This window comes from Genypterus blacodes, unplaced genomic scaffold (genome assembly GCF_046128005.1).
Source record: "Genypterus blacodes isolate CSIRO-AG114 ecotype Tasmania unplaced genomic scaffold, CSIRO-AGI_Gbla_v1 ptg000156l_1, whole genome shotgun sequence".
NCBI lineage: Eukaryota > Metazoa > Chordata > Actinopteri > Ophidiiformes > Ophidiidae > Genypterus > Genypterus blacodes.
In genome coordinates, this window is record NW_027466957.1 from 10166573 (window position 1) to 10188079 (window position 21507).

Consider the following 21507-nt stretch of genomic DNA (forward strand, 5'->3'; position numbering starts at 1 on the left):
GTCTATCACATCACAACAGCATTATTAAACATATAAACACAGCACACCGATTCCCCTCAATATCATTTATTGTTCAATCTACACCAGTTGGACCAACCGCCTCCACTCGTTTCATAGTTTGTAGGATACATTTATGACCAAAGAACACATTTCACACTGCTACAGATTGACAGAACTGCCATATCGAATGTTAAGATATCTATTTACTGTCATGCTGGGTGTTTTTTTTATTTATTATCAGTTAATGGCTGACCGATGCTGATACTGCTGCTAGTGTGTGGCTTCTGGTATAATAATGGTCTTTAGAAGTTCCCGGTGGGTTGGACGGCATTCCGTAGTATCGTCCTTCTATGGTAGGAAACTGTCCTGTCATTTACAGTTTGATGATGAAACTGGACCTTACATTGTTTTGGGCCATCTTGAAACAAATAAAGGTGTGTAATATGTTAATACTTAGTAGAAAAACTCATATGCGTTGATGCGTTCACCAATCCTCATAGCACAATGTCTTACTTGTACCTATGTGTATTAGTTGTGCAGTATTTGAAGATAGTAAACAGCTATGATCATATAGTGATCTTAATGTACCGTATCTACAGCTTTGTATATCCTTTTGGTTATGAGGATTAGCATAGTCATCCTGTACCTATGTTTTCATGGTTACATTGTATATAAAAAAAAGACCTCCGCAGAGTGACACTTCTGTACATGTTTGTTTTTATACATAGCTGTAACTTTAAGCCTCCATGTTCACATTGTCTCGCCCTTTTGTTATGGCAACTCCTTTATAGCTTCACTTTGGCAGTCAAACCCCCTCAGCGGTGCGTGTGGAGGATCCAGGGCCTCCGTGTCCAAATGCTCGACTCTCACAGAGCCGCGTCGTCCCAAAATCCGTCAGCGATTCCCTCCCCTGCCCTCAGTCAGGCCGTCTTTGTGCAGCATAAGTTCCTTGTTTTCGTCTGAAAAGTTTGTCAGTGCCTTTGCAGCTAACAAATGTTGTGCTAGATTGTAGAACCAACTTCCCCCTGTCCCCCTTTTTGCTTGGCTGGTGTGTGAAAAAGGGCATTTCACAGTAAAGTCCCAAGCAGCAGAGGTAGGGTGAGAGACGTCGGAGTCTCTGAAGGGCCTGTAAGCCTCTGTCCAGTCACTCCAGCCAGATGGTTCACAACTGCTTCCCCATATCTGAGCCTGTCACCGTGTCACTCCTGATTATTTTTTAAGCTGCAACTCATGCAAGACTTCCTGTTAACTCCGTCTGGAAACAACAACGCTACTCCAAATAACCAACCTTTGACGGCATGCAGCTAGTACGGCTATTTCAGCTTTAAAATTGGCTTTTTGAAGTGTAGTATATTTCTTGCAGCAGTGTTGGACACGGTATGCTGTGATGAAAGCAGGAAGGACTCGATGTGTCAGATGGAAGCCTGTAATATGAATCTTGTGAGCCATATAATACATACATATAATCAGGAGCATCTGGCGGGCGGCTGCCGTTAGCGACCGTTGTGGTTTTTGAACACCTGGCTGGAGTAAAAAAAAAAGGCCTAAATACATGGTTTGCCCTTCAGGGCCCCAAGGGCTCTCCTTGACCTTTGACATTAGGATCACGATCCATCTCTCAGGGAGCGTCCGGAGCATCCAGCGGCCTTATTCCAGGTCTGGATGCTAAGATGCAGGTCAATGAGGAAAAGAAGAAAAAGTATCCTACCACAGTCTGCTTTTAGAGACCACGTAGGAGGTTTTTCGTAAGCACAAGCACAGGTTGTGGTGTTGTTGATGAGATTCTGTGAAGGATACTCTGTTCCTCTCATTCACTTGCTCTCCCCTCTGCCTTGCTTTTCAGCTTTCCGCCTCAGTCTCTCCCGCTGTCGTCTTTCCTCTTCTTTGTCATTTCACAGGCTGTTCTTGTCCGGCAACTCGGCCTCTGGACTACGAGGGAAGTAGACCGTGGCTTTGTGCTCCTCGTAGCGGTCGATGTGCTTTAGGTGGACCACCATGTGCAGCGCATAGGCTAAAACCAGGAGAAGGATCAGAGACGTCACCAGGCCCATGAGGATGGCCGGTGTGAGGAACGTGGCGCAGTCGCTGGCCGAGGCGAACTTGTCGGACTGCACGTTGAAGGCCTGGATCTGGAAGAGGAGAGACGTTGGAGAGATTAAGCTGAACAAAAAGGTCACAAGGGGCTCTAAACGTGCACGAAACACTACAGGTGGACAGCGAAAGGCTCGGAAATGCACATGCACACCAGTAGGAAACAAGAAGGGGCGTGTACAAAACGCAGCCGGGCCGTGTACAGCAGTGTACCTGGAAGTCAGTGAAAGTGATGTGCCAGTTAGCGGACGTGTCAGTGTGGGAGCTGGGGACTAGCAGGGTGTCGTATTTGTGAAGGCTGCTGACGTGCTGACAGTGGTAGGACGAGGTGGCGGGAGCGTAGACCTCGCTGGCATTGAACGTGGCCTCCTGGGTCCAGTTGTAGTGGATGTGAACGCTGTCGAGAGTGAACCAGTTCTGACCGGCCGCCTCGTAAAACGTGTTGGACATCTGAAGCCTGGTGAGAGCCACAGGGAGGTTAGCCACGGAGACGACGGGTGTTTGAGAGCTATGAGGCGTGTGAGTGTGGCGTACCTGATGACGAGGCCTCGCAGGTCCTCCACATCTCCAAACCTTAATGAAAGCCTGCAGAGCAACAAAATAAAACATGATTTAGCTCCTGCTGCTTTGATTGACTTTGTATTCACTGATTAAATGAGGAATAAGTTATTAAAATGGAAGAAAGGGCTAATCAATGCAGATGTAAAGATGATGTATTTGTTCTTTTTGCTTCATCATAATCGCTCCCTAGAAGTCACAGTAGTCAAACTCTGTTCAGACTTACGTGGCTTTCTCCTTTGTGCAGATGGAGCCCTTGGTGTCCACGGGCGAGGTGGGGTTAAAGACCCGCTCAGTCAGGTCGATGAACGTGTGGTTCCTGTAGCGGATGGCCAGACGCTTTGCCTTGAACAGAATGCAGCTCTTCCCATTGTAGGTCACGCTCAGCGGACCATAAGGCCCCATGACGGACTGGAGCAGCTTCCTTTTACTGTGAGACATCCCGGGCTGGTGCCAGTTAAAGGGCTGCAAACAGACGAAGAAGAGAAAGGGATTAAGCTCAGCGGGTGCAAACATCACTGCAGCAAACTGGCAAACAAACGCAGGGGAGAAGACAGGATGCATTTTTGTAAGTGGCCTCTAGAGGGTGATCAAATTCTTAGAGAGGCGTACACGCACAGACACACACACTGCATACTGTGGAGCCTCACTGCATGCAGCCATTTGAGTCAGAGTGTCTTCTCCAAAGTGTGTGTGGATGATTGACTGTATACCATCGCCTAGGCGCTTTCTCATGCATGTTGGACTATTTCAGATCCCAGAAAATGCTCTTTCTCTTGTTCGGAGCAGTGTTGGTACTCAGGAAGAAGCAGTGTGTCCGAATTCCCCTGTAATGGTGCAGTAGCTGTGGGACTGCATTGATTGTATTGTGTAGGTGAAGTGCCGACACAAGCTTTTTTAATCACCTCGCTTAGAGGACAGGAGTGTTTGGGCTAAATCAGACACGACATGCAGACAGACTGAACTCATGTTAATGTGACGCATGTGAGCGAGACTTGGGAAACAAAGGCTGGGCTGACTGATTTTAATCCTGAAATACTCTTAACAGTACACAGGAACAGATAGTGTGAGGATTTAGTCTTTTCCCTGAGATGAAGTGGATGGTGGGTGTGAGTGTGTGGGAAGGGAAGCTTTACCTCTGAATGTGAGATCACAACGTGCCCCACATGCAAGGTCATGCATCAAGTGTGCCCGAATTAGAATGTTGATGTTGTCAGAGTGTGTGGGTAGGTGTGTTTGTGTGTGTGTGTGTGTGTTTGAATGTATGGAAGTAGATGAGGATGAGGATGAGCTGACAGTCGGAATGAAATGTACCTGCAGTATTCTCCTGAGTGGGCTTTCATCTTCAGGTGTCAAAATAACCTCTTCACTTTCTAAGCCGATCCCACCATCTTGCCCTGAAAGCACAGACACACACACACACAAACACTAATTACCGCATCTTAAAGCTTGGAACAGTTAACATGAAGCTCTTTGTAACGCTGCATTGCAGAATGCTACATAATCATAAAATTCCAGCCAATTTCCTATGCACACACACACACACACACACACACACACACACACACACACACACACACACACACACTCACCCACAGCACAAACAGATTGTGCACACACCTCGATGCTCGGGCTCCTGTCTATTTCCAGTTGTTTTGCGTCATCGCAGTGACTCATCAGCAGTTTGTTTCACAGTTACGGTACTATTGTGCCGTGTTTACAAATACTGTTAGATCATCTCGCCCCACAATCAGACTGTATAATTCATAAGGTGTTTAGTCCCCTATTATTATTACTTTTTTGCATTAATGCCCGCAAGTGCATCACACACGTCACAGACTCACACAGACACACACACACACACACACACACACACACACACACACACACACACACACACACACACACACACACACACACACACACACAGATTACTAAGAGCAGAAATGTCTCCAGTCCTCAGTATGATGATGTTGTTGTTCAGAAGGATCAAAGCAATAACATCAGCAACAAAAGCAGCGCAGCAGCTTTGATTGAATCATCATCATGTCACAGCTCATTTGATACTTACTTGCTGTGACTCTTGTTGCATGTTTGGGATTCTCTCTGCTGTGGGAGAAGACAGAAGACGCATTAGGGACACAAGCAGGACTTATGGACACATGCATGCATCATCTTCCATGTGTTTACTACACTTTTTGCTTCAACATACACAGAAGTACCGTATACAAGCATAGTGTTTGCACATCCATGCACCAAAGTGCGTTATCACTCTGTATAAACTCTGAATGCTTCACTGACACAATTGATTTATTTGCCAGAAAGAGAGAACGATTACAAAGTGGAGAGCACCTTTACTGTTTGATTGTGTGACTGACCTACATAGACAAGGTGGAAGAGAGGACACAACAGTCCGTTTCATGTGTGACCGGATGGAGCCTGGCCCAAACGTCCTGAAGCTAATCCTGACCTGATCCTTTTAACTGTCTAATCAAAGACGTAAAACACCAGCAAATGGGCTTACTGAGCGCCACTGACCTGGCCTGTTTCTGCTCGTAAGCGAATGGCCGAAGCCGCTGTCCCGTCCTTGTCCTGTCCGTCACAACGGTCTAGGGCTGGTTTACTAATCTCCATGGCTGTAGCCAGGTATAATGAGCTTTGATAGAGGCAAAGCTAAGACCTGTGGGAGTGGAACAACCTCCCCCAGTGATGGAATGAGGCAATTCTGCACTTCAGTCTGTTTGTCTCTCTGCTTTTGTCTCAGGGGGTTCAAACTAATTTCTTTGTGAATTGCAGCAAGTCCAAAAAGCAACATCTAACACAGAGCCTCATCTTTGATCACCTTAAAAAAGAAATCCTGTGATCTTGAAGGTTTTGCAAGAAGCTACACACAACTGAAGATGACCTGCATGTCGACTCGCTGGGTTGTGATGGGTGTGCTAGGTGTGACTGGTGCCGCCGAGCACTCTTCACACCTCCCATGTGGTGACCCAGACGCCATTGGAGCTGCCCCACATAGTTCAGACACTTACCCAGAACAACTTCAGTCCACACAGACAAGAGAGAAGCATTCAGCAGCTTACAACTGATCTCAAATCCTGCAGTTATATTCTGATAGACATTTGTTTCATCCTCACAGGTTATCTGTCTGTCTGTCCGTCTGTCTAGGTTACAGTTGCCACCTGGGCCATATTGTGTAGTTTAGTGCCAGGTGGATTAGGATTAGCTGTAAGTAGGAAGTGCAACCGCAGTCCAGGACCACTGGAGTCTGAATACGGGCAAAGGCTCCAACCCAGGTGAACAGATTTAACTATGATGTCACAGCCTGCAGCGATCTGGGCAACTGCAGTTAGAAGATCTGAGCTGAACAAGTCCCGACTTTGACTGAGACCTCTGACATCGAGGCCCCTAATCCAGTTTAGTAATATTTGTCAGTAAAATGTGTGTAACCAGCTGATTGTTGTAACACTATGAAGCACAAAACAATTCTTCCTTCTTCTTTACTTTTGCATTTCTGTGGAGGCTCATGCAGGTTTGATGCCGAGCTACAATTCGACTACTGTTAAACTCAAAACTAAAGGCTGTTTTCTATTGTTGCCAGCGCTTCATAATTGAGTGTGAAAAAGCTCCTTGGAACAGTGATCTGTACAAATTGGCAAACATGGCGACGATTCCAAGCTGTTAAACAATCAAACGGCAAACAGGTTTTAGCGAGCAATTAGTGGGCAAAGCGCTGAATGACAATGGCAACGTTTAACTTCATCCCACCAAGAGACGGAAAGAATAATGCCCAGATTGAGCAGCTAATCACCGCCCGGTATATTGGATGACATACAGGAAATTAAAAAACAATGTAAAATGTTTCTCATTATCCGTGGAAGTGCTTAATGGTGTCAACAAAATGAGCACAACAGACAGGAGTCAGATGTAAACGTTTACCTAAGATTAGCTTTCTGTGTTAAACGACTTGGGTATTGTTGAGTCAGGATACACTAAAGGCTTCTCTCCTCCAGAGCTCAACAGCTTTAACTCTGACGTTGGATGATTGTGACCTGTTACACCGCTGTGGCGTGATCTGCTGGTTCCTTTCAAGGAATCAAACTAAGCAGACGCAAGCTTCAATCACTCACAGGGGAACAAACGGTGGCAGGTGGATGGATGAAGAAGTTTTCCAGCTACCTGCAGGCGTGTTTAAGACTGAAAATGTTGCTCGAACGAGAAGCTGGGTAGGTGTGTGCGTCCAGGCACGACTGTGTATGGTTACATGCAATATGAGTTTGGGTACAAGCCAAAGTTAGCACCGCTCACAGTATGACAGAGTAGGTGCACAATAAAGCCACATGTTAGGGTACATATGCCCAGGTGCATGCTGGGTAAATCACCTGTGTTGACATGTGCATATAAACAAGTCTTCTAACAACAGAACAGTTTCAAAACTATTTTATAAACGTTACATTTAATATTGGATTTCCATATTTATGAACGCCTGTAAACACAACACGACTACAATCGGCGATTTACAACTGTGAGTGCGTGTGTGTGTGTGTGTGTGTGTCACTGCGCACTTGCATTCACACTCGCACGCCCCTCCCAAGCACAAGTGAATAAGCAATCCTCCTCTGCGTCTACCCAGGCCTCAGCTGGCTAAGAGGGGGCCGGAGGAGTCTGCGTTATGGGTGTGAGTGCGAGTGTGTGTGAGTGCTAACCAAAGCCCAGTCGTTTGTTCCTGTGCCAGTTTCGCGAGGTCAGCAACCCAGGACTGCTGCGGCCCCGTCATTGGCTCAGCCTGTCACACAGTGCCTGGGTGCTGAACAGGCCCTTTATATAATCAAAGCCATGCCAGAGCCACTCCTTGGCTCCACTCGCTCTCTGCATAGATCCTTAAATATGGACGCCCAAATATGAGAGGAGGAGGAGACGAGCACAACAGTTCCTCTGATAGCAGCTATTTTGGATAATAATTCCATTTTAACGCCGCTTTTATCCGTCTGATCGATGCATTTTGTAAATTCTTCTCCGAGTGCCCGTAGATGTGTGATCATCCCCTCCATCTGCGGGCCTGCTGGGCAGAGAGGAAGGTGTGGTTGCTACCTCAAACTTGTAAACAAGTCCTCTTCAGTCCATCCAAACCCTCTGCTACAAGAGAAATTAAGCTGTTAAACGGCACGAGAACGCAAAGACGAGGATATTTCAACACAAAATGGATGTTCGGCCATTTGAAGTGGCAAAAGTGGAACCGTAGCCACAGTGCGTATCGGTGTCCGGCTCCATAGTGACATGTACTTGTAGTCGTATTTCCGACATGAAATTTCAAACCCAGCCATGATAATATTTCACAATGTACAGCATGAGGTTGAGCTGCCTTTGCAAATACGCCTTACAGCCTTAGGGACAGTGTTCTATCTGTCCACATTCTATCCATTTAAAAGGTCAATTGTAGTAAAGCAAAACAAGAAAACATCTCTCAGAACCAAACAGGGCAGAATATGAAAACTAACTGATGTGTTGAAGCTTTAGGGATTTTCCAAGATGCCAAGTTTTCACCGGCCAACTTTTGAATGATTTCACATACAGTAATTGGAGAGTTTACAGTCAGATCAGCCTCATCATTGCTTCCCCAAGGTGTTGTGGGTTTTGTCAGTCTGTTGCATCTCTAATATTAGCAGTTGGTTTTGTGACCTTTTAACGCGTCTTTGAAAGCAGCTCAGAGTACAAACTCCAACTGGAAATTCAATACAACGATTCTCAATCTGTGTCTATATTTAGGTCACTTTGTCAATGTTTATCAGTTTTGTGGTAAAGTTAAAAAAAAAGGCTACAATGAACCTTCACACTGCGTCACTGTGTTCAATCCGCTGCATGGCAAACAACTGTGTGTGTGTGTGTGAGACTCAAAACAATACAAAGGCTTCCAGGGCAACTTGTGGCTCAGGCACATTGCTACACAAGGGTTTAACAATCTTACCGTTAAGGTGTTTTTAATAAGAAGAATTTAATAAGATGTTTGTAGATTGATATGAGAAAATGCTGCTCTAGGAAACTCAATCATCCATGTTGAGAACTCGATTTGCCAGCGGTCCTTTCCCGTTGGACAGTGATGAATGATATAGACATAGACACATTATAGTTTATAGATTACTAGGCCATGTTGACAAGACGCAGAGCCTCTTCAGGACATGAATTCTTCCTTCTTACCCTGTTTTGTAAATGGGTCATATTGTTAATAGTGTCTGTAACATCTGTGGAAATCAACTCATCAGATGTTTAGAGCTGTGACTGACTCAATAGTAACTCTGGCTCTAACAATCCACCCACTTAAATCTTTCCCTCGCTGAAGTTCATGTTACACTTTACAACATTTTCTTTATGTAGGACAACCATTTTATTTCTGCCTGCTCTCTTCAGAGTCCTGTAATAAAATCGCTTACAACAGCATCAACACCCTTTTTCATTATAAAATCTACTGAATCAACTAAATCTCATCTTGCAACAATTTCCTTTTCATAGATCATTTCTAAAGTTACAACTTGGTCATTTTGACCCCTGTTCTGTTTATGTTTGTTTGTTTTAGGCGATGTTGATACTGTTGATAGACAGACAGAGTGAGTGATATTTTGAGCCATCACTCCTCTCTTCTAACTACCAATCATCACTGCTGATTACACAGGGATCTGAATGTGTCATGGATGAAGATGTTAGACTTTTCAGGTTTGCATTTTAATTACTTTAAATGCCACTTGGCTATCAACTTTAACTGGCCCATGCAGGTCGATTTAATGCATACCACACATCACTCTGTAAACTGAATGCAGCCATCTCTTCATTATCCTCCAGTCCTCCTTCCCTTCAATCTTACACTGTATTCCTGTCTGCTTCCCAATGTTTTATACTTCTGAAATGAGACGCTTGGTAATGAAAGATTGCTGTTATATAAGAGTATCCTGGAGTGTGTCAGAGCTGAGACTGAAGCCGTGACTTTGGACAGGGACTGTTACGTGCAGAGTTATGTACAAAAGTTTGATCCCTGGGAGTTGGCCGACGCTTAAATCAAAACCCCAGAAAACATAAATGGAGCTGCTCCCTGCTGTAAAGATGTAAGATATGGAGCTGTGTGGGGTTTACAGCCAATAGACAGAACTGAAATGAGAAAACTCCCTTGTGACTTTGGAAATTGAATTCTAAAGCCAAGCATTCATGGCCTGGACTTGTGAACATGTGTACAGATAAGATTTATGTCATGACTACAAGCTTTCCTTCTCTATTGTATCAGAATGCTAAAACAATGCAATTACCATGACATTGTTGCATGGTTACTAACCTAACACATATATAACAATAATGAACCAAATGAACAATACTAAGTTAAGAGGTTGTTGTTTGTATGGCAGAGCTGCAGCATATTAAGGTTTTAAAACATTTGCACTGTGGAACATTGTGAACCATCGTGCTCGGCTTTGTTTCCAGAGTCTTACATGGTTTTGGCACAACACTCGAAGTCTTTGCCTCTGTGTCAGTGCTGACAAAGGGCCAGGATGCCGGTTTAGTGCTTGAGTCTCCTTGCTATTGTGTGTGTGCGTCTGTAGGTGTGGATGGTGAATATTTCATACAGATTTGACCCGCAGGACTGCATGTGCATTATGCAGACATGGCCGGGTTGAATTCCCTTCCCTCTCTCTCTCCTTCTCTCTCTCTCTCCCTCTCCGTCTATGACTGCATCAGTAAACAGACCCCAGCAGACCATCCCTGATGCATCCTCCGCTCTCCTCCCTGTCCCATCCTTGTTTACCTTCCTTCACCACTGACCCCCCCCCCCTCCCCCCCCCCCCCCCCTCTCTTCTCAAAGAAAGAAAGGAGAGAGGAAAGGAGGAGAGGAAAGGACAGGCCCCACTGCCTGCACACTGCCCCAACCTTATTTAGCTCCCTCCTGCCCACAGACCAAAGCTACTGTACTGAGACAACGGCCCCGTCTCTGATCGATGAGCAGCGTCTGATGCAGTCTCCAGGACGAAGACAAACAAAGCCGTGCAGCCCGGCTCTCAGTGATGCAGCGGCACTGCCTCATTCATGATTTGCAACGTATCCAAGGTGAGACAGGGAGGAAGGAGAAGAAAGAGAAGGAGAAGGAGAGGAAGAAAGAAAGAAAGAACCTCACAAGGCACATCAGCATCCCAGCATCCCTGCATGCATCTTCTTATACCCCTCCCTCCCTCCCCCCCTTCTCTCCCATACAAGCTCTCTTCTGTTAGCTATAGATTTACCTTCTGTCCAGGATTTCAGGCACTTCTTCATAGGTAAGTCCCGACTGCACCTCCTCCTCCTCAGGGAAGGAGAGTCCGGGCTGGCTGAGGGCAGACAGCAAGGCGAAGGAGCAGAGGAGGAATGCGTGTGCAGCCATTGAGACAATGAGAGGAGACTGCCGCTGGTTGAGATCCGCTTCATAATCTGCTCTCCCAGCAGCGCCTGACTCCAGCTCTGTGTGACCGGCAGGCACGGCGGCCAATCAGCAGCGAGCATAGCGGATCAGCGTGCGTCACATTCTACCCCTCCTCCTCCTCTCCTCTCCTCTCCTCTCCTCCCTCTGCCTCGGCTCACCCTCCCCTCATCCCCGCCTGTGCTCTCTATCCTCACTGACTGTCTTCCATGCACACATAGCTGCAGGCAAACCCAAGTATAGACAGCAAGCGGCTCATCCTTTCTCACAGCACATCTCATCATACCTTTACATAAAATGATCAAATTCAAAAACACACTCTCACACACACCGGCACACCTGTTCACACACAGACCCCCCCACACACACACATCTGTGGAAAATCACCTGGGGTTGTCAAGGTCAGATGGTGCAAGGATAGGATAGGATGGGATGGGATGGGATGGGATGGGAGGATGTTGACTGACATTAGGCGGCTACAGGAAAAAGAAAAAAGGCGGCGTGACTGCGTGACCCAGATCTCCAGTGTGCTGCCACAATAGCAGAATTAATTCACTTGATCTATGTGTTGTTGTGAGCATGCAGAGGGCCTGCAGCTGAGGAAATTGTCCACCGAAGCTGCAAATATGGATGACGGGAGCAGCTGAGCCGCTACACAGGCTGAGACAACAATGAGGTTTCCACGACTCTTGACAGCTGATCCCTGTTTTCCTCCACCAGCTCTTCACACATACTCTCATAACTTTTATTTCCATAAACGCAGAGCAGAGTTACATAAGCAAATATTGTGGCAGAGTTTCATATTAATGATTCACATCAATGGGTCTCTTGCGCAACTTTCATAATGCATTACTCGGTCGTGAATTCTGAAATAGCCAGGGCATTAGTCATCGTGTTATGATGATATCGTGTCTGTCTGTCGTGATCGTTGTCGTTTACATGATCAGTGTTGGAGCTTCTCACTTCACGTTTGCCAAATAAGTGCATGAGTGGAGTGTGTGACTCCATTACATGCTTCCAGAATGCCTTAAAGCAATATGTGAACCATCAATAATTTAAAACTAGTTACTGAAATTCAATAGCTCTCGTAAAAATTCTCTGGAGAAACATGCAAATGAATGTACTTCTCTTTTAATATTCAATGTTGTTCCTCACATCATACAAGTTAAATGACATATTATGTGTTGTTTTATGGAACAAAATTGTTTTCAAGGATCAAGTAATATCATACTTTGATGTATAGTATCATGTTTATTAAAAATTTGAAACTGCAGCATTAAATCAAACTAGAATCCACATCATTTCGTCTCATGCAAATCATTGTTTCATGTTCTTTCTTTTGTTTGTTTCATTTCATGACGTGAGAAGAGTAAAGATGTTGGTCTAAACTGTGCTAAGCAGTGCAGTCTTCCTTTGTAATGCTTCGCCATCAGTGAGATACCTGCAGATTACAGAGAAATTTAGCGTTACAGTAAACATTGAGGCAAAAACACACTCATTAACGTCTCACACTCAACGCATTTGTTTATGAAATGAAATTGAAAACACAATCGGGCAGTTTTACATTTTCTCCCATTTCTGTGTGTGTGCTTATGTATGCATACTTGTCTGCTGTTATGTAGATCTAAATACATCATTCCCCCTTTGTGTGTGTGTGTGTGTGTGTGTGTGTGTGTGTGTGTGTGTGTGTGTGTGTGTGTGTGTGTGTGTGTGTGTGTGTGAGAGACCTGCGGTAGAGCTGTGTGTATAGGAGGTCGGCTGTGTCTCGGGGCCGCACCGTAACAGGGAGCGACTAAAGGCTGCCTCAGCCCTCTGTGTCTGCCCACTCTGTCACTTCAGCAGGCCAGTGTGTCAGTCTGCTGCAGGGAAAGTGCAAAGTAGACTGTCACTGCTGCTGTCATGGCGTCACACTCAACACAGGGAGACGTGCAGGTGCTCTCTGGTGACGTTTAAAGGAGATATTATGCTCTCATGTCTCTCAGCTAGCTTTAGTAATCCAGATTTATTATTGTGATAAAGCTCTACTGAAGAGATAGAGAGAGAGAAGGACCTCATCAAAATGACTCACATCGCAACAAGTGGGTTTCATGTTTCATGTGTTTCTTTCCTGTTTTGAGATTCCAACAAAAATCCTGAAGCACATTTACTTGTATTAAAAGTTGGCTGAAACTAATTTCTATAAAAATATACTTTTGTCACTCACAAAGTCACACACTTTAGAACTTTCTTATGGAAACCGGTCTCATTCCTGAAATAAGCTTCCTCAGAATAGGTGTTTGGGATGTTTAAGCCTCAACCATGCAGTTTGCTCCAACTGGAAAATAGATTGAAAAACATGCTAATATAATGGAAAACAAGATCTTACGCCTTCCTTGGATGCTGCTTTCCAAGGTCATTTACTCAGAGCACACACCACAGAGGCCACGCATCTTCCCATAATGCTTAGTTAGCATACAGAGTTTCCAGCCAATGCACCCTCCATATTCCTGGTGTCCTATTATAGTTTCCTTTGCAGCTGTTAGGAGAAGGAGTGATAACTGTTGGATCAGCTCCAGCTCCACGTCGAATCTGATACCAGGCACCAATAATTCTGACGGTAAGGCGAATTAGTAAGCAAACAGTTTGACAGTATTGCATCAATAAGCAGTAAATGTTCAAAAGAAATGATATCATGTGAACCAAATAAGAGTGAAAACCTGCAATCCAATACAGTAAATGCAACCTGTTAAAGCTTATAATGCTCCATTTGTGTTTGGACTGATACTGAGAGGTGTTGATTGAATCCATAGTAGTTAATGCGAGTGTGTTGCTTTGTATGGTGTGTATCTTATGCCCCTAACCCCTTTATGACTTGTGTGTGTGTGTGAGTTTGGTCAAACATTAGCCCTCTCCCAGTGAATCATCCACTATTTGAAGATTATAAAACAGATCAAACATGCAACACTGGGGTTACCGTCTATTTATAGGGATGATCTCATATGCAACTTTATAATCCTGTTCTTTATGCTGGCATAGAGGAACACTGAGGATTGCCGTAACGAGCGGTGATGTAAGAGGTTAGTGTGGCTGCAGATTTCTTTACAGCATGTGTTGATGATGATATATGATCACTAATCTACAGAATACCACAGCAGATCTGTGGAACATTAAGCTGGAGCAGCATTTATAGAAACACTAATGTATGTTCCATAAGCTTCTACTGCATGTTGAGGTCATGTTCAAACATACGGAGAGATGTTTTGACGTTTTTATTGGTATACATATTTGCTCTCTGTTATAACACTGGTGTCGTCGTAGGTTACCATTTATGCTGACATGTTCTATAAGCATACACATAAACACGTACACACACAGGCATGCAAATCAATCCCTCGTCTCTAAGAGCATGTCAGTAGGTAAGACAACCGAAGACGACGACAGGCATCACCATTCATCATGAATCATGTCATCTATTAACTGCTCATGCCATAAATACATCAACACCCATTCTTCCACGGTAAGCGGCGCTTTTGTCTTAATACTCATCAGTGACATCATGAGCTCCATCAAATGAAATATTGAAATCAAACACAAACACTCTGTTAAATCCCAATGCAGTTGATTGCATTTGCATTTGACCACACAGTAAATATTTCTGACACGTATGCAAATCATCCTTTATAAAAACTAGCCTACGTATTAAATATAGAACAATCTCCAGGTGAGCACACGGTTTGTTATGATTACTCTGCTGAGACTTCATACTGTCCTGTAAAGCTCTCGGTGTGTGTCCCAGGCTTGGTGTTTAATGGAAAATATGATTCTCTATTGATATGCAACTAATTAACGTATGTGAGCACAAAGCCAGTGAATCCTTGTTTGTACGAGACAATTTGTTGGTATGACACAAAATAATTCTCCATTAATAAACATAGATTCCTCCTATAAAACTATTACTATTCACACTGCTGAGGCATACGTTCTACCTACTGTTGAAAAACAAAAAAGGATCAATGATGTTCTCCTACGCCTTCCTCAGACATCTGATTGGCGGAAAGCTGTGAATGGCGCACATTAGTGATCAACATTCAGGTCACGTCACTGCAGTTTCATTCATTCGCTCCTTTGATCCTTCGAGCTACGCGCTGTTCCACATGGTACCGCTAGATGGTGCTCACGTACAACTCAACAGTACACCTACGTCACAGTCTAAACAGGCTGATGTCATGAGGCACGACGTTAACAAAGAAACATAGGGAGGTAAATATAACGGGAGAGTAATCTACACTACAATGGAAACACATCTGCACTCAAATTCAATGCAACACAGCTCTGCCCATTAGCTCTATCAATGATGCAATACGTTAAATTAAATAATTAAATACATTCAGCTTCTCATAAGCAACGCAATACCTGTTAGTATAATAAAACATAGTTCCACACTATAAAATTAGTATTACAATATGTTATTTTTCAAGCCATTTAATTATACAGTTTAACATTTTCCTAGTCAAGTAGCAGCAGGAAATCCTCGGGCCTATGAGTGAGCCCATACACACAACCTCATCTAAAAGTGGTCATTTTACATTCCAAATGACTGATATGGAACCAAACCGTATGTCTAAGAGATGAAGCATGTGGATCTCCAACCCAACCAATACAATTAGAATTAATCTGCCGACCTCCTTATAAGCAAGGCGGCAATGTGGCAGACTATTTATCATGAAGCGTGTCGCTCAGTTGGAAACACCTGCTCCTCTTCAACACGCATCATGTTGTGGTGAATGAGGAAAGACAAGACAAAACAAAACATGCAGATGCGCCACGTGGCTCATATTGCACTGAAAGACTCTGTTTGAAGATGTCAGGTCTGACCTAAAGCTATACACAGTGCTGCATCGTATACCACATTTGATACTAAAACACAGTCTGAATGTGGCAAATATTAAGTCACATGTCTACAATATGGTATGTGAGTCTGTTTTTCTCCAAACCTGACTTATCATAAAGGTAAATAAAGTCACCAGTAACATCAGAAGCAATGGTCTATGTATCGGGAGTATAGTCAAACTACACAACAGCTATCATGCCGTGTCTATGGTTATGGGACAGGCGCAATAGATGATAGTACTACCAACCACCTAACAGTACTTATTATGTGGTTGAGTTTTTATCTTCTCATATTGATTGTCTATAAACTAAAAGTCAGAGAGAGGCACCAGACAGTAAGGATGAACGAGTAAAACAAACCAGTAGACAAATAAAGAGTCTTTCTATATAAATATAAACTCTAGAATTGTCCGATCTGAACTATGGAGTTGGTCAGCGCTGATTAATGCAGACAAATATATAAAACGGCAGTCCTGGGACAAATCATTTGCTCTGATCGAGGATCAGCTTTAGCCGCCCCTGAATTCCAGTGTGTCCCATGAGGCAGGAGAGGTAAAAGTGACCCGGGTCAGCGTCTAAAAGCAACTATATCAGTCTATAAAATGCGCATAAAAGAGAGAAGGCACAGAAACACAAACCCACCATGGAGTGGGGTGGACTGGCAGCAGTTTTTGGTAGCAGACTGGATGAAGCTGCAGGAGTGCTGCTGGCATCAAATGGGATCCGTACACTTTGTAATGTCTAGAAAAGAGAAGATATTGGTTGGTTTGTTTTGCAGTCTCATTGTCATCTAGTGGGTTTTGGTACTTCGATGTGGCTTTGACTAATTCAACAGCAGCACGTCACTGAGAAAGAGCCGCCACCCTTCAGCTGGTTGCAGTCTTGTTCTTTGAGAGAGACTACAGACTCTTGTCAGTGCAGTTAAGTCGCCATCAGGGAAGGATAAACCTCCAGTTGTTCCTGAATGCATCGTTGTAGATGAAAGTGGTTCCTTTATTTGATCCTAAAGCAGAGGAAATCCACACCCATCTCCTCTAGTACTGAGTACAAAGGGAAGCCACTTTATTCTACAGGTGGGTCCTTGCTTATTGTACCTGGTTCTATTTCATCACACCAGTCTTCCCCTGTGTCGTCTGATTGGACGTCTTTGCCTGGATGTGGGTTTGATCTGCCACAGTCATGTTTGCCGCTTTGCTCCCCGGCCTCTTCTCCTGTCCAGCTGAGCCTCTGTCCTTGTCGGCGCTACGTTGTTGGGTAGTTGGGGTCGTTTTCACAGGAATGGGTGCTTTCCCCCGGGGGAGACGGGGGTCCTCTCCTATGTTGACAGTCAGATTGGTGTAGAGGGGCTCCAGCTCTTTGGAAAGGAGGTCGTAGGTCAGAGAGTTGACACCGTCAGAGCGCCAGTTGAGTCGGGTTCTTTTCAGGAGGTCAAACCTGAATGGAGGAAAATAAGGATGTGATTGTGCATGTGTGTGTGTGTGTGTGTTGTGTGTGTGTGTGTGTGTGTGTGTGTGTGTGAATTTAACTTGTCACACTACAGCTGGTTTGTGTGAGCTTGTTTCCATGGCTTTGAAAACACTTCCAGAGCATTTTCAGTGAGAAAAATGTTCTGTTTTTGGTTTGTGGAAACGGATTTCTGTCCCTCTGTGTGTGTGTGTGTGTGTGTGTGTGTGTGTGTGTGTGTGTGTGTGTGCGTGCGTGTGTGCGTGCGTGCGTGCGTGCGTGCGTGCGTGTGCGTGTGTGTGTGTGTGTGTGTGTGTGTGTGTGTGTGTGTGCGTGTGTGTGTGTGTGTGTGTGTGTGTGCGTGTGTGTGTGTGTGTACCTGCGTGGGTTTTGTTCATTCCCTCTGTCTCCTTTATGCTTGATCATCTTATAATGGCCGATGGCCACTGGGGGGCGCACTATCTTCATGCCAGACAGACGCACTCTGAACAGGCAGCACAATGAGAGAAGACAGAAAACTGGGAAATAAATCTCATACTGCTCACTGTTGCTCCACTCTATTATAAACTACACCAAAGGGCAAAAATAATGTGGCTTATTAGCAAATGGCATGTCTATAACCAAAATGTTGGGTGAAGTTATGAGAAGAACATACTTTTATAAGGCCTATAGGTGGTGTAAAACACTGTGGTTCCCTTTTTCCATCTCTGGACCTTGTGCACCATTCCAGTCATCTGAGTCAATCAAAACAAGTATCCAATATAGTGTACAGTATGGATTGTATAGCATTTTACCCATTTGCAAAACATCATGCACAAAGGGCAACAAAGTGTAGTAAGTAGGGCAGCAGTGTCTCCAGTTTACTTACTTCATTTACAAATGAGTGCAAGCTTTTGGATTTTGATTTTTGTTTTTGTTTTGCATCCAGTGCCTCTCATAACTGATTGGCACATGCTAGAATAGAGCCAGAGAGTGGAGAGAGGGGGGACCGCAGCACAGAGATGAGATGGACCACAGCCTAAACACCAGTGAGCGCAGACATACTCACTGAGCCCACCGCTGAGAGACACACACACAGCAAAGCCACGGCAGTGAGGCGTGAGGGGGGCGAAGATGAAAGACGATGTTATAACAAAGACAAAACAAGAAAGAAAAGGGGGAAAACGTGTGGTGCTGATATTGTAAATATGAGGGGAGAAGATGAATAAGAAGAGCAAAAGCCAGTAAACATGAGAAGTAGAGAGGCTTGGATGACCGCATGGAGATGTGAAGCTGTCAATGAACACACATGCCAGGAGGATCACATGTCAGCATGCAGGCCTTTGTTCACCCTCATCATGCGCTCCATGGGCCACTTCCCCCATTCAGCCGCCTTACCTGGCAGCGATGTCGTCGTCCTCGCCGCCCCAGCCCCAGTACTGGTTGGGAAAGCCGTTCATTTTCATGAACTGCTCCGGAGTCAACGCGGAAACGCCACCAAAGTACTGCGTGTACGGCAGCCTGGAAGGATCACAGCCATCTTGAAATAAAGTCTCCGGCAAGATTGCATGGACACGGATTCAAACCTCTGCTTCTTACCTGTAACGGAACTTGTCCATGGCCACAGACAGGTGTGTGGGAAACTGTTTGTGGCAGGTGTAGGTGTTGTGGTCGTTTTCCGGCAGCAGGTCGACGTCGTGGAGGAAGATGCAGCTCCAGTCTTCATCTCTGAGGGCCTCACGCACCCCCACGTTCAGCAGCTTGGCTCGGTTAAACGTGCCGTTGCCCCACTGGAGCCACAAACAAAAGGCCCAGGGGTATGTTACGCAACACGTGTTAAAAGAGAGCATTACAACACACTTATACCATCATCCTGCACACACACACACACCTGATTCACAATGTAGATGCTATAGTGGATCTGCTGCCTCTGCAGAAAGGGGTGAAGGTGGTAGAGGAGAGCCCTCAGGTGGGTCTGCCTGTTCCTGTACGGCACCACGATAGCTGTGTGGTGCCGGGGCTCACAGTCAGGAGGGCGGTAACGTCCGCCCGGCAACACCAGGGGGTTCCTCTGTCTTATCTCCTCCAGAGAGAGGGGAGACGAGAGGTGGACAGAGACGGGTCCAACTAGAGGGGAGGGGAGGGAAGGAAAGGGTTGAAGCCATATTGTTCATCTGTTAGTGATCTTACAAATGCCACTTTACCACCCCACCCCTCTCTCTATCTCTCTCTCTCTCTCTCTCTCTCTCTCTCTCTCTCTCTCTCTCTCTCTCTCTCTCTCTCTCTCTCTCTCTCTCTCACCCAGCAGTGGGGAGGGGATTTGACAATCCTTCAGCGGTGGTCCAGTTGCAGGGAGTCCCGTCCCGGAGTTGCGCGGCGGGGGAGGCGGCACTCCCAGATGACTGAGGTTAGTGTAGACATCGTGGGGTCGAGAGTAGTCGAACTCGGGCTCTGTGGTGTGAACCAGGACGGACACCAGGCCTCTGAAGCCCCCCAGGGAGAAGTAGAGCACAAAGGCAAACTGGAAGCCCACCAGTAAGGCCAACGTACACGGAGAGTCCAGAGAGCGCCCGAAACACGCCATAATAGAGATGCTGGGAGATTCCAACGAGGGCGAAACTGGGCCAGGGGAGAGACGGGCAGGGGGGAGGAGCAAGCGGCAGTGGGATGAAGAGGGTGAAGGAAGAGGAGGAAAATGTTCAAGGGGAGGCAGAGGGAGAGGCGGAGAGGTGGGGTGGTGGGTGCAGGCTCAGGGGCGCAGGGCGAGGCTGTCCATTGGTAGGAACGGCTAACAAACGTGGCAAAGATCAGTCACCACCACTGCCATCACCTCCAAACCACACGAGTCACTGAGGAGGAAAAGAACAAAATGGATGAGTTCAGTGAAAAACATCATTACATAGCAATTTGTCTTCTTCATGTCTTCTGTACCTGTGATGTCAGCCCGGATCCAGGCTGGCTAAAACCTGTCCTGGGCCAGGGAGGGTTGACCCCACCTCTCTCCTCTTCCTCCTCCTGTCATCATCACGCTCGCTGTGCAGGAAAGATAACAACATCTATCTCAAACAAGCCATGAACGATTACATATGCAGATGATCTCGTTTAGCCTCATGCCGCTACAATCAACAACTAATGACAGGCGGCTACAACCAAATGTCACTTTGATGCTGCGGATCAAATTCAGCCTACATCACTGTTCCCTATTCGTCCAAACAGTTACCATGCTGCACAGAGGGGTGTGTGTACTGAGACAAGAAGCAATGCAAGGATGGAGCAGCACATAGCCGAAGCAGCGCCATGTCTTCATACACACGCACGCACACACACACACACACACACACACACACACACATGCATACGCAGCAGCTCCCCCATCCAGGTGATTAGCCTATCAACATCTGTGTTTGGCAGTGCAGTCTTTACATAACGCACAACGGCGGAAAACGTCACGTATTAATCGATATATCATCAATCAAGTAGAAAATCTGTCAGCTGCTGTGCGGAGTTGATTCCAGGTAGCAGCCCGGCGACTCACCAGCGCGTCCCTGCCTCATTCCTACTCCAGCCCGCGGCTTCACGGAGGATCAACGGGCCGCGGTCACAAAGATGCGATGGTCCAAAGGATGCAGTAGCTTTCTCAGCCTGTGCGCTCTTCCTCTTCTTCCTCCTCCCCCTCCTCCTCCTCCTTCCTCCTCTTCTTCTTCTTCCCCTCCTCCTCCTCTTATCCTTAATCTGTCATCCCAGTCGAAGTCTCCCCGTAGCTGCTTACAGAGCGCCGGAGACGCTTTGACACGCAAGAGCATCGCCGTGTTTCCATGCCGGTGTCAACACAGACAGCGCGCGCGCGGCCTCAGCGGAAGGAAGCGGCGGCGCGGCGCGGTCACGGCACCGCGGTGACGCGCGCGCGGAGCGGCACGGATGAATCTGATGATGTTGGTGATGTTTTGATGGTTAAAGCTACAGTATGACAACTTTTAAAACATAATAAATGAGTGTAGTATTAGCGGAAATCCTCATTACTCCCTGATAGGATCCATGCAGTCAGGCCTAAATGTAAGTTATTTGAGGATCTATTCACCCTAAAAAAATATCACAATTTACTACAGCGTCGCTTCCTCAAATGCCTATCTTGTTTG

General features: G+C 45.8%; 2 protein-coding genes across 2 annotated transcripts; both read right to left on the reverse strand.

The window, feature by feature from the left end:
- Nucleotides 1-1892: 1892 nt before the first annotated feature.
- LOC143012928 (V-type proton ATPase subunit S1-like protein) lies at nucleotides 1893-5283 on the reverse strand. Its single transcript, XM_076166270.1, has 5 exons — nucleotides 5188-5283; nucleotides 2876-3114; nucleotides 2626-2676; nucleotides 2305-2548; nucleotides 1893-2129 (listed from the first exon to the last, which is right to left on the reverse strand). The coding sequence occupies exons 1-5, from the start codon at nucleotides 5281-5283 to the stop codon at nucleotides 1893-1895; spliced, it is 867 nt and encodes a 288-aa protein (XP_076022385.1).
- A 9072-nt stretch (nucleotides 5284-14355) lies between these two features.
- On the reverse strand, nucleotides 14356-20374 carry b4galt3 (UDP-Gal:betaGlcNAc beta 1,4- galactosyltransferase, polypeptide 3). Its single transcript, XM_076166181.1, is given in 9 exon segments — nucleotides 14356-16619; nucleotides 16622-16690; nucleotides 17064-17383; nucleotides 17772-17876; nucleotides 18770-18892; nucleotides 18971-19161; nucleotides 19263-19498; nucleotides 19673-20220; nucleotides 20303-20374. Coding segments are annotated over 8 exon segments (1422 nt in total). The 5' UTR covers nucleotides 19956-20220; nucleotides 20303-20374; the 3' UTR covers nucleotides 14356-16524.
- Nucleotides 20375-21507: the final 1133 nt, after the last annotated feature.

Bases quoted from the DNA above. Each gene is read 5' to 3' on its own strand.
- LOC143012928 (XM_076166270.1), bottom strand. From the start codon at position 5,283: ATGGAGATTAGTAAACCAGCCCTAGACCGTTGTGACGGACAGGACAAG. The intron at 2,549-2,625 runs GTACGCCACACT...GGCTCTCACCAG, and splicing joins CTGCGAGGCCTCGTCATCAG to GCTTCAGATGTCCAACACGT. The intron at 2,130-2,304 runs GTACACTGCTGT...CTCCTCTTCCAG, and splicing joins TCACTTTCACTGACTTCCAG to ATCCAGGCCTTCAACGTGCA.